Source organism: Triturus cristatus, chromosome 9 (genome assembly GCF_964204655.1).
Source record: "Triturus cristatus chromosome 9, aTriCri1.1, whole genome shotgun sequence".
In the NCBI taxonomy this organism is placed as follows: Eukaryota; Metazoa; Chordata; class Amphibia; order Caudata; family Salamandridae; genus Triturus; species Triturus cristatus.
This window is the reverse complement of record NC_140592.1, coordinates 620299854-620312434: the sequence shown is the minus strand read 5'-3', so window position 1 is coordinate 620312434 and position 12581 is coordinate 620299854. Positions and strand designations below refer to the sequence as shown.

The window sequence follows — 12581 nt, the reverse complement described above, 5'->3', positions numbered from 1 at the left end:
GGGGAATGGTGCTTCAGGTCTCATCTAGGCTCTTGGTGGTTAAGAATAGTGCTGACTCACTCTCTCAATGGTGACAGACAATGATGCTGCTCTAAAACCCAAATCAAGCTCTTCTGTTGTTATCCTTTGACCTGGTCAGCGGGGCTCGGGGATCTCATTGCTTCTGTGTGACCTCAGTCCGTCGAGATGTCCTCTCCACAAATCTTTCAGAAGTTGGTCTTTGTCTACCAGGAGAAGTTCCTCAGAAGGGCTACCCAGAGTCGAGCTACTTTAGCAGCTGATTTGTCTTTTGACATGTTACAAGAGCGAGAATTAATTCAGGTTTGATAGGTGTCCAGTGTAGAGTTATAGTAGCAAACCTGACACTACCATAGCACTACGTGTCTTATTTCCTACAGTGGTGTACCTCCTTGATGTCCCGACACCCAGAAATGTTCAGTGGGGTAAGTATGGTTTATTTAACAGTATGAATACTCTTCCAATCCTTGAAGAGTGCATTTTGCAGTTAGTATTCTGCTTTTCTGGGTTTTGAAACCAAGAGTCACAGATCACACCATTTTGAACTGGTCACAGGGAATTTTGAATTGCACTTATACAGAAGTCTGCATCTATTCCTGTTGCCTTGAGAAAAATCAACAATACAGGGAGATGGTTGGTTTCTCTCTGAACAAAGGAAAGTGCTGTGACCTCCTTCACCCACCATGTACAATAGGTTTGAGGGTCAGCAGGAACCTGAAACGGAGTATATCAATGCTGGCATGCCCAACATGAACAGAGCCAACTATCATCACTATCTTTTACAGCAGCACAGGGTGACCTAGATGGACCTCATAATTCACCAAGCAAAAATAAATCTATCTATCTATCTATCTATCTATCTATCTATATCACTGTATTTATCTATCATTCTATCGCTCTGTCTATTTCTATTTATCTCTCTATCTATCTCTCTATTACACTTTCTTTCTGTCTCACCCAGCATTCTTCCTTTCTCTCTGTCTGCTCCTTCATAAATGCGCCCTAGTGATGAAGGCATAGGACACAAGTATGGAACCACACCAGGGGAGAGCCAATAGGGAGTGACTTCAGAGGGGTAGAAATTAAATTTTCTGTGCCTTAGACTAAAAACCTACATCCAAAAGCACAAGGCGACTGTTGAGGTGGGTAATAGAATATATTTCATTAAATTACAATTACTGAGTTCACTGAAATTAAAATACAAGCTAATCCAGAAACAACAACATACTGGGCAGGGCAACATACATTTTTGAAGCAGTACAGAAGGCTTTCACCACAACAATGGGCCTCCGTGTTGACTATGTGGCCAAAAACATCTTTACTTAATTAGAGTCCAGAAGATGAGTTTTGAATGTTGCCCTCTTTAATCTCCGATAGACTGCCTTTGGATTACTAGCCATGTCTCTTGTTGAATATTGAACAGCTAATATGAGGGCGAAAGTAAAAAGCATTTTGCAAGATTGCTCACATAATGTCTTGGGGAATTTGGCAAAATGTTTAGTTGTCTGAAGGAACTCAAGCAAACAATAATTAACTAATAAATCCCAGCTCCTGCAGATATCCTTTGAATGGTGTTTTACCACGATGTAAAAAAATAACAGGTGCAAAAATATCCTGATCTAAATATCCACACCATAATATCGTAGAGGTAAGTATAAATTTACTTTACTTAACACTCCATCTGTGCACAATATTGTAATGAAATTCCCCTTTTTCGTATTGTCACCCCCAGGTTTTGGAAATGATGCTACTGATTTTTCGACTCAGAGTGCACTGAGGCCGGCTAATCAGACCTCCGTGCCTGTGCCCTTACCCTTAAAGTGGTATGTCGAATTGGCTGTGCTAGCTTACCTGTAAGTCCCTAGTAAATGATGTCTTGGATGCCCAGGACATGTAAGCAAGAAGGTTCCCCCGGGGATTGCATCACTGGTTGTTCCACCCTGAATGGGATAAAAATAAAATGAGGCTCCCTTCCTGCCATTTGCAGGCTGGAAGAGCAGTTTAACGGTTGAGCTGACTTTGCTATTTAAAGAAATGGCAAAGCCAGACTTCCCCCCTGGTATATGTATATCACCCCAATGTCAGGCCTATCGAGTCCAAAGGCAGGGTGCAACATATTCCATGAGCAGACATGTAACTTTACATGCTTTCACAATGAAAATGCGGGACTGTTGTTTTTACTGCCGAAAAGCTTGGTCACCCATTTGGCGAGTGCAGAGTTAACCGCTGACCCCTCAACTGTTCTAACTATGGAACGGTGCGCCCAAAGTGGGTCATCCAAGGTATCCAAAGCCCGACTTTGATTCTCAGGTGGAAATTAATGTAACAAATTGCAGTGTGCCACATTAGCAAAGTTGCAACTTTGTTGCTCTCAGTCCCTTGTGCCCATACTTGTTGCACATGGGGTCCTGTAGCCGAGACGGCTTCTTCCCTCCCGGGGTGATGTGCTAATGAATCCCAGGAAATAATGCATAGGGGCCTGCTCTGTAAGGCGGCGTCATCTCCCTCCTGAAGAAAGTCACACAAGTGTTTGCCCAAAAAGGCGAGCCTCAAAGGAGAAGCCGTCCTTAAAGGGCAAATGGGTAATGCTTGGAAGAGGGGCTGCTCTATTGTTCAGGCAGATAGAATGGCACTTGGGACAGAAGAGGTGAAACTAGTCGCCACACTGGTTTTCCAGGGGAGTGTAGCCCCCTTGGTAGCCACACCTCTGGGTTGGGCTAGGAAGTTCTACACACCTGGTGAGGGGTCCTGCCATATTGGAAGTGGAAAGAATTGTGCATCCTGGAAGCCCAGATGTTACACTCGGCAGGAAGTGGTCATCAGGTGGGAGGGAACCTGATAGCCCATTGGCCACCAACCACATCTTGTGCTGAGGGCATTTTCTGAACATAACTAAGGCACCCCAGGCAACCCAGAACTCAGATCTCTTTTGGACTGGAAGATGACTGAAAAAGGACTGCCCTGCTGCACTGTATAACCAGCAAAGAGAGTGGTGTGGACTGCACCTGCTTAACCTGGTGGCTAGCAAAGGAGAGGGACTGTGCCTGCTAAGAGGAGAAGTCATATACAGAGCCCAGCCAAAGCCAAGAGACTTCAACAGTCAGTAAGCTGATCTCCCGTTCACAGCACAAGTACACGACATCTGGGAAGCCTCCTGGGGCAAGTTGGTAGCCCAAAATCTTTAACCTGTTACCAACTGCTGCTGTGTAGCACCAGAGATCAGGACCCAATGCACAAGTTGCACCTGCGTTCGCTGGGCCCAGGAGTATCGTCGTAGTGCAGCTGAGTCCCCTAAAAGGATGAGTTATCGTCCCAGGAAGGATTGGCCAGTGACTGAGATACTGGGCAACCAGGAGTCCAGTGGCAACTGGACTTCTGCCAGCACTGAGAGAACTTCGAGGGATGTCAACCCAGTGACCAGGCCCGCCTCATCCCCTCCAAGGACCAAGGAGTAGTCAACTGCATCACATCCACAGCATCCTTTGAGCACCCTGCATCAGACCACTTACATAGGAAAGTCCTGCAAAGGATAAAAGTGCCTGCAACTGACTGAAGACTTCTTCACCTGCTGAGGTAATTGTTTCTGAGACCTTGCTGGCCTCTCTGAGTGGCTCCCTACTGGAGTTGTTAGCCTAAAGTGACTGTAAGTGACCGCATTCCAACTAGCCCAAACGTTTGGTGAAAAACGTTGACGATGCTTGTTTGTGGTTGAGTGAAATAACCTGATTTATACCTTGCAAATTCTATATCTCCGGAATCCTCAGACGACATATTCCTCATCTGATACCTCATATTTCTCCCTTATCCACTTCTAGAGACTCTTCCCCCCTCCATCTCTCCTTTACTTATCCCAAACCTCCTACGTCTACTGCAATGATGTCCAAATAAACACTTTCTAGACCCTTTCCTCTTCAATCCCTCCTCTATCCTTTGCAATCCAACTAACAGATTCACATGTCCATCGCTAAAATTAATTTAATATTTCCCTATATGTATTCACCACTAATCCCTTTTGGGTTCCAGAGTAGCGTGCTACTTGCTGTAAAGCGATTCAACACCTTGTCAGGGGAAGTAAGAGCTATATAAATGCAATTACAATGACAATATATATTTATTACAGTGAGGTAATCGTATGATGAATCCCAACACATCAACTCTGCCTTCTTCAGATGATGAAGCTCTCCTGGCCATACGTTCTGAATGGCGATTAAGACTACAACAGACTGTGGCAAGGTGGAAAATTAATTTGTACACCATAAGTCAATCTTAAACCAATCAACTGACTTGTGTAATGGGTGGCTATAGTTTTATGGTGACGGGCAGGGGAAGTTACAATATCTTCATTTGACTCTCAGATGACTTGCTTTTCTTGTGGAAACAGTGTTATTTTATGAAAGACTTTGTTTCTTCTGAGATGTGCAAAGTTTACATAGAGGTTCCCTTTGGCACTCTAAGTGCTATATGACCTGATTGTACCTGTTATGCAAATATATTATGCATCCCTTGGTTTGATAAAAATAAGAACCGTTAAAAACGGCTCCTTCAGTTTGGAAGAAATTACCCAGTGAATGTGTCAACATTAAGAACGTAAAGGATGGAAATAAATACGAAATATTTAGAATTTACCACTGTTAAATGCCTCCTGATCTACAGCTTATACGGTTATGCTGGCTTCCTTTGTACAATGTTTTTTTCTCTAAAACGTCTTCTCATCTTTTTTTTTAATCAAATATATTATTTTTCGATTCCGATTTTGAAAAAAAAAATCATTATGTTAATTTCTTTAATGTGGTTTGTGCCAGGATTTGCACTCAAAACCTGTGCAATTATAAATAAGTATACAAAGCATCATTTTAGGTCCTGTACTTTACTGTCCAAGTAATGTTTAGCATATCTAGTGATATCAACGTGGCACACTTTACTGATCTAAACCCTTGGATATCTCCCAGCCAGATACAGAAAACAATTGTCCAATTTACCAAACTGCTATTTGCCCTTCTCATCAAAGGCTATACATGGGTCCATGTGAGGACTGCATGTCTAGAAAAATGAATTCATGTATTCTCCAATTAAATACGCTCACCGCTAACCATCTATTTAAATATTTTTTTTTGCAGCCAAATACCCAGAACTGAAAAATCTCATGGGCCCAGACCCCCATCTGAAGTGGATCGTTTCCGTTATGGTTGTTGTTCAGATTGTGGCCTGCTACTTTGTACAAGACTTGCCTTGGAAGTGGGTAATATTCTGGGCATACGCATTTGGGGGCTGCATCAACCACTCCTTGACTCTGGCCATCCATGACATTTCGCACAATGTGGCATTCGGCAACAAGGCCGCCAAGTGGAATCGCTTTTTTGGCATGTTTGCCAACCTGCCCATTGCTATGCCCTACTCAGTGTCTTTCAAGAAGTACCACATCGATCACCATCGGTACCTTGGAGGCGATGGCTTGGACGTGGATATCCCTACAGATTTTGAGGGACGCTTCTTCTGCACCCCGTTACGCAAGATCATATGGCTTTTTTTGCAGCCCTTGCTTTACGTGTTGAGGCCTCTTTACGTTAACCCCAAACCTATTACGCAGATGGAGATGGTCAACGCAACTGTACAGTTTTCCTTTGACTTGCTGCTCTACCACATGTGGGGATTGAAGACAGTGGTCTACCTCTTGGCAGGGTCTGTGTTATCCATGGGACTGCATCCCATTTCAGGGCATTTTATAGCCGAACACTACATGTTCTTGAAAGGCTACGAGACATACTCCTACTATGGGCCCCTGAACTGGCTCACCTTTAATGTTGGCTATCATATGGAGCACCACGACTTTCCCAGCATACCAGGGAGCAAACTTCCAGAGGTAAGAAATCCTGTAATTTAATGAGATGGATAGAGGGTAACTGTGTATTAGGGTGCAATAACAACATCATGTGTTTATGGTGACATAATAAGCCCCAAGATGAGGAATGTCATAAGAAAACCTATGTACTGATTCTATGTGGACTGGTAAATGTCAATCCCTGGACAAACTGTGTTTGCTTATACATTGGATCTCTCTATGGTGTAATGAAAAGAAAAAGATAAGTGCATTTGGAAAGTGAGATACATTTCCCAGTGTGTAATTTGTACATTATATATCATTAGACACTGGGCAAACGGGAACTTGGGGAATATGGGCCTTGACATTCCAGGTGACATGGCAAATGACATCATTGATTTGGCAACACATTCTGCATTGCATAAAGAGGAAAGGTTGCTGCAGCTTCACTCACAACGAATGAGCTACATTACAAATGTAATCCTGCTTTATACACAGACATCTACATTAGGGGAGTGCACATTTTAGTAATTTGTTTTCATCTAATTATGAATTTGTCACAATTACGCGTAATAATGCAAAATGCAAATACATAATTTAGCACTATATTTTAGTCAAAATTGCATCCTTTTGTCAATTTTTTTGACAGGACACATTTCATTCTAAAAAATGTGCAAAAATCACCGCTAACAACAGCCTCACGTGTTCTGTTGTATCCGTGCATTCCCAGTGAGTTAGTAAAGTGAATATCAAGTTTGTGATAAATGTTATACTGCAAACGGCACATAATTATGCCAAGTGGGGCAATGGTTTCTTTCACGAATTTGGCAAAACAAGCGTGACGCAAAATTCCCAAAATTATGTCAATTGCAGTTGCATAATTTAAAATTCACCCACGTGCTGCATAATCTAAATGTTCTCTCGCATGATGTATAATGAACCAACATGCTTTTACAGTTGCTTTCTCAAATCATTGGATTTAATTACTTTAAAATTCGTTTTGTGGCTGTACTACCACTGTCAACAATATATAGTCTCACACTAAATATTTAAATACGAAAGTCAGACTGGTTAGACTTCAAAGCCTTACACGCCGTCATACATATTAAATGCAGCTAAGGCTGAAGAACACACCGGCACATTTATCAATATATTCTTGCAGTCAATCTCTTCATGGTAAAGGCTGCTGCAAATGCACGCACAAGTCACACATATTAAATACATTGGGCCCGATTCTCAAAGCTGACATTGCAAGCCTTGTTAAAGAGTGCAACGCCACTTCTCTAATTCAGAAACGTTCATTTCACCCCCGTAAATGTGTTTCCTTACACACAGATGATCGTGGGAGTACATTTGTACACAGGTCGGGATCACAGGGCAAGAATGCTCTGTGAGTTTCAAAACACCCACAAACTAACAGGGTTGTTGATATTGACAAACTTATCTCTGGCCCTTCCCACCTAGGAAAAAAGACGAGATTTAATCTTGTCAAAGGAAGAAATAAATGCCTTTCCAGAGTGAGACTGAAAAGGCAACACAAATAATTCAAGGGGGTGTATGAGAGGGGATATCCGGTTTTAGGAGGCATCACCATACTCCAGACAATATCCTGATCCTGCAAATGGTAGTGGAAAAATATGCCTTCTCTGGAGGGATGCCATTATGTACGACGTTCATTGATTTCTTCACAGCGTTTGATCGAGCGGATCACCAAATGCTGTGGAGGAAGCTTTTCTTTCTGGGTGTTCCACACCAACTCTTGGGTCTTATTATGGAGTTACACACGGATACTTGGTGTCAAATTCTGATGGGAGGGATGCAGGGTCTATCCCTGAAGGCACAAACCCATAAAAGTCTTAACCCCTTCGACGCTTATGACGGAATGGTTCCGTCATGCACGTCGGTTGGGCTGTGCTTATGACGGAACCGTTCCGTCATGGCCCCGCCCGCTCTCAGAACCTTCAGCACCGCGCGGAAATCCGCGCAGCGCTGAAGGGGTTAAGCAAGGATGTCTATTATCCCCCTTTTGTTTTCTTTATATATTTTCGACCATCCAGACAGCTTAAACCAAGTGAGAGGCAACCCCCATCCCCCCCGAATTGGCACAATGTCCATTGCCTCTCTACTGTCTACTGATGACTGATGATGTTACTATTTTGGACTTAATGCTCATTGGTTTCCAAAGTTGTCTAGAAGCTCATTTTTTGAAGATCGTATTTCTAAAAGCAAAGTTTTGATCTTTCATAGGAATGGGTTAAGGCTAAGGAGGAGCTTTCAATGGTCTTTGAGTTCTGATATACTTGGAATAGTGGCTTTGGATCTTTATCTTGGGAAGGTCTTCACCAAGAATGGGCTGGATGTTGATCACATGATACTTTGTGTGAGTAGAGCCCTCTCTCACATGATAGCCCTGTATAGATTTAACAAAATTTGTGGGAGACATAATTTTGAGCATGTCTTGTCTGTTTCAGGCCCAAAATTCCCTCCTCTTTGTGCTATGCTTGTGAAGTGCTGGATCTAAGTTATTGGTAATCTTTCAAAGGGACTGAAGGTCAAATTCTTCATCAAATTTGTAATTTGAATACCCTTGCACCCCCCATGTTATGCGCCTGGAGTTTGGTTAACTATCTTCATGCGCCTTCTCCCTGGCAGTTGTATTAAGGAGGGAAACTCTGTCTTAGGTGGAGAGGAGGGAACATTAAGGGTAGTTTTGAGGGTTGAAATTTTCTCCCTGTTAAAAGAAAGTAGCATGTTTTTTAGGTCCTTTGAGTGGGCTACTGAAATGTTTGGGCTTAATTTGAATACTGATTATTTAATGCCCAAGTCTGCCCTGAAGAGCCTAATAAAGGGCTGCATGTGTGAAATGAGCCTGGCCAGAGACATTGCAAGAAGCCAGTCAAATCTGCGTAATCAGGTGGTGTGTGAGAGCAATCTGGGGACCAAACCTCAGCCCTATTTAGTATAGATTTTGCCTCATAGTATCGAAAGGTTTATTCTATCGTTGAGAGTAGATTTTCTTCCTCTACAGGATATTACTCGCATTTGGGACGAAATCCCGAAATAGAATAGAAGATGCGAGCTGTGCCAACTATATCGCCACGATCTTAACCATATACCATTTGTGTGCCCTGTGTTGCAGAATGCTTGTTGTCATTCTTTAAGACCTATGCTTATTAAATGTAACATACACAATGCCTTGGAGGCCCATACATTTGTACTGTACCCCCTGAATCAAATAATGTTTTTTTTTAAATTACCAATTTTTCAAAGCTTTTTTGAATATTTATTAGGGTTTGCCACCCATAGATATGTGATACTGGTACATTCCAATTTTCTGCTTGTATGCCTCTATTTTTTAAGTTTTTACTAATAAGATTGCCCCAAGCATTACTTGCACTTTGTAATGGTTTGAACATGCAGTTTTTGAATAAGCTCTTTATAGGTCCTATTTGCTTTTATATTGTCTTTTGGGAATAAGCGAGCAGAAAATTCCATCCATTTGTTGTGAACGGAAATATGAAGTTTTATGGTGCTATGCATGCTGTTACTTTTTATAAGATATTTACAATAGATAAATGCAACGGATTGGAGGTTACATATTTTTTTAATTTTGGAGTTTGAGGTGTATAATGTATTACTGTTTAATCATTTGTTTTAGATTATGTGGACCTCCATAGGAGTTCCGTGTAATTATAAAGTTAAATTGACAAATTGATCAATTGAGAGGGGATATCTGTTATAAGGTTTTTTCATCCAAAAATGTACTTAAGAGAAATGGAATACACAAAAGCACTCTAGGGCTAAACAGAGAAACCTGCTTCCGTCCCAAGTTTCTTAGCATCACTGAAGAAACTTTAGTGAATCTGAAAAGCCAGATATTTTCACCCATACGAGGTCCAGAAGCCTATTTTGTAGATTTTTCTTTCTTTTTTAAAGATTCCGTCCCAATAAATTCAGTTGTAAGGCAGAAGTACTACTGTCAACATTTAGATGTCCCAGCACAAATTATACACAGAATAAAGGAGGTGATAAGCAATAGATGTTGTTAAGCACATTAAAATGGAATTGTAAAGTTTCAGTATAATGTCAACATCTAGCTGTCCTACAGAACTTATATTTCTAAATAAATAATGCTTTAGTCCCCTGTTAGAAAACATATTTGAAAATGAGCAGTGGTTTGGAGCTATTATGGATGATGTTGTGGGTGAAGACAGATGTGGTTGAAGAAACCAGTGATGTCCTTGATAATGTAATTTCTGATGACATCTAAGATGTCATGCTTGGGTCATGAGTAGTGCATTAGAGGTGCATTATGGTTGTCTAGCTCATCATAATTGAGGATTTGGTGTTTTTTTAAAACTCAGATCGTAATCGTTAACACAACATTCTTTCAAGTTATGTTTGTATGCTTATTTCAGTTTTTATAGTTCATTAGTTACTGAGGTCAGAGGCGTAGCTAGAGCTTGTGGCGCCCGGGGATATCCCTCAGATTGCCGCCCCTGAGGGGGGTGGGGGGGGGGGGGTTGCTGGAGAAAAAGGACGGCAAGCACTTGGAAGAGGACCGAGAGACACGTAGTATCGCCGCTAATAGTTACCTCGATCATGCAAATTACATGCACATACATGACATGGTCCAAGGCTACACAGTTGAATACACCGGTGACTGGCAGTGACTGGCAGTACAAAAGAGAACACACAGACTGCATGATCTATCTGGGAACTCAGAAAAACCGCATGTGACATCCATCAGAGAGCTGCGAGAACAATTACCTGGTAATCCCCTCAGCACAATGCAAACATGCACATACATGACACTGTTCAGGGATCCATCATCTACAGCTGACATTAAATTACCATTCATCATGATCCCCCCATTAAAGCAGTGCACTTTGTGATCTGCATGGTGCATGTTCTTTGCAGCAGGCACATTAACCCTCTGTGCTACCTTTCCAGGAGTCAACCCTTCCACTAGACAAAACTCCTCTCTCTAGGAAGAACATTAATCACCGAAGTTATCATGACATTTTTATTGTTTCTGAAAATTGCTGGAGGCCAGGAAGGAGGCAGCAAGTTTTTTTAAAACCATTATATACTTGCAAACACTACGCACCCACCGAAATAGGTACCCAGTGTGGTCACACCGTTCGCACCGCCCTAACCTGCTCAAGGTTCATGTGACCTCAGTGACAGAGTCACAGTGACTGGATCACTGTCGCTCTAGGGTGTGCTGCTTCGTAGGCCTGCCCGCAAGACTGGAGATGAACTTCAGTATGGATTGTGGTGGGCAGGCCTTCAAGGTTAACTCACAATTGACACCACTAGGGTACACCTGCTTGTGCTAAGACATCAAGCCTTCTAAGGTCTAGTGGGGCCTTGTAAGGTCTAGCATGGGAATATGCTCCCTCAGTAGAGTGGTCTGGTGGACTGGTCATGAAGGCTGAACCCAGTTCCCCAGTTCCTAATTCGACAGCTCTGGCCATAGTGCGACATCCTCTCCCCCACTGAACACCATACTGCCCCACAAAGAGAAACTCTCACTGCCTTCAGCTACAACCTAATTGTACCCGCTATAAACACTTGGATGTGGCTCAATTCAAATTATGCACTTGATAAGAGTAATATGCTGCCTAAAAAAAAAGTAAAAGCAAACACTCATAGGGAATGCAAGATTAAGTAAATTATGTGAAATGTAAGCAGAAACAACATGGTTACCTTAACAATCTCTCACTCACTATTCAGAAATCAGCGAGTGGTTTTACCTGAAAAGTTAGGGACATAACTACAGGGCCCTGAAGGGAACCGTTTCAATGTCCATTGCTTATATCCTTAATAAACGTAAGCAGTATGGTTTAAAACGACCACAACCATAAACAGAGCCATGGTACTCATTTTGTTTTCCACTCCACCCATCAACCAGGTATTGCAGTACCTCCAGGAATGGTGAACTTCCCCACCTGGGGACAACAATGCTGTTCAAAGAAAGACGAGAAAACAAAAGTAGCGCTTCACTGCAAAGTCTGTAAAGTGAGGCTGATGTGTTTGAATGTGAATAAAACCAATCTGGCCACTTTGCAACCACTCTGTCTTGCTTTATTTAGTTATGTATTTATTTTTAATATTTAAAACCTTCTATTTCTCTCCATCCCGCTGCACTTTGGAATAGAAAAATGTCAGAAAAAGGGCATTTCCTGCAAGAGTGTTTTTCTTTTTTGGATCCATTTCACAGGGAAGCAACTAAATGAAAGAAGGAAAGAGGTTGTGAACCGTTTCTTCAAGTTACGGTTTTCAGTAAGTGAGGAGCAAGACAGAAAGAGAGGGAATAATAGGAAGAGAGGGGGGGACAGCTGCCAGCACAAAAAAGAAGAGGACATTGCCCGAGCCCTATTCCTTCTCTGCCCGTTCCCGAACATCCACGAAAGCAAGCCGAGCCTTATCTGAATGCCTTTGTCCGCCCCTAAAATAGTGCCGCCTGGGGCGGCCCGCCCCCACCGCCCCCACCTAGCTACGCCACTGACTAAGGTTGTCAGACAACCACAACACCCTTTAACAAAGTTTTGTCTACTAATGTTGGGGATTTTCTTGTGATATACTTTAGCAGTTGTATGGAATTGGCCTGTTCCCTTCCCTCCATTGCCATCTAGGCATGGCCTGTGTACACGTGGCACTAGGCACACAATTACACAGTAGTAAACACCACATTTCCATGGTGTTAAGGGTTGTATCGAAGATTGTGAATGTCCACAAG

At 42.3% G+C, this 12581-nt stretch overlaps 1 protein-coding gene across 1 annotated transcript in view; it reads left to right on the top strand.

The window, feature by feature from the left end:
- Positions 1-12581, top strand: part of LOC146798397 (sphingolipid delta(4)-desaturase/C4-monooxygenase DES2-like) — a 171083-nt gene that overhangs the window by 99337 nt on the left and 59165 nt on the right. The window contains exon 2 of the mRNA XM_085625662.1: positions 5136-5878. Within this exon, the coding sequence (XP_085481788.1) occupies positions 5136-5878 (743 nt within the window). The remainder of the gene's footprint in view (positions 1-5135; positions 5879-12581) is intronic.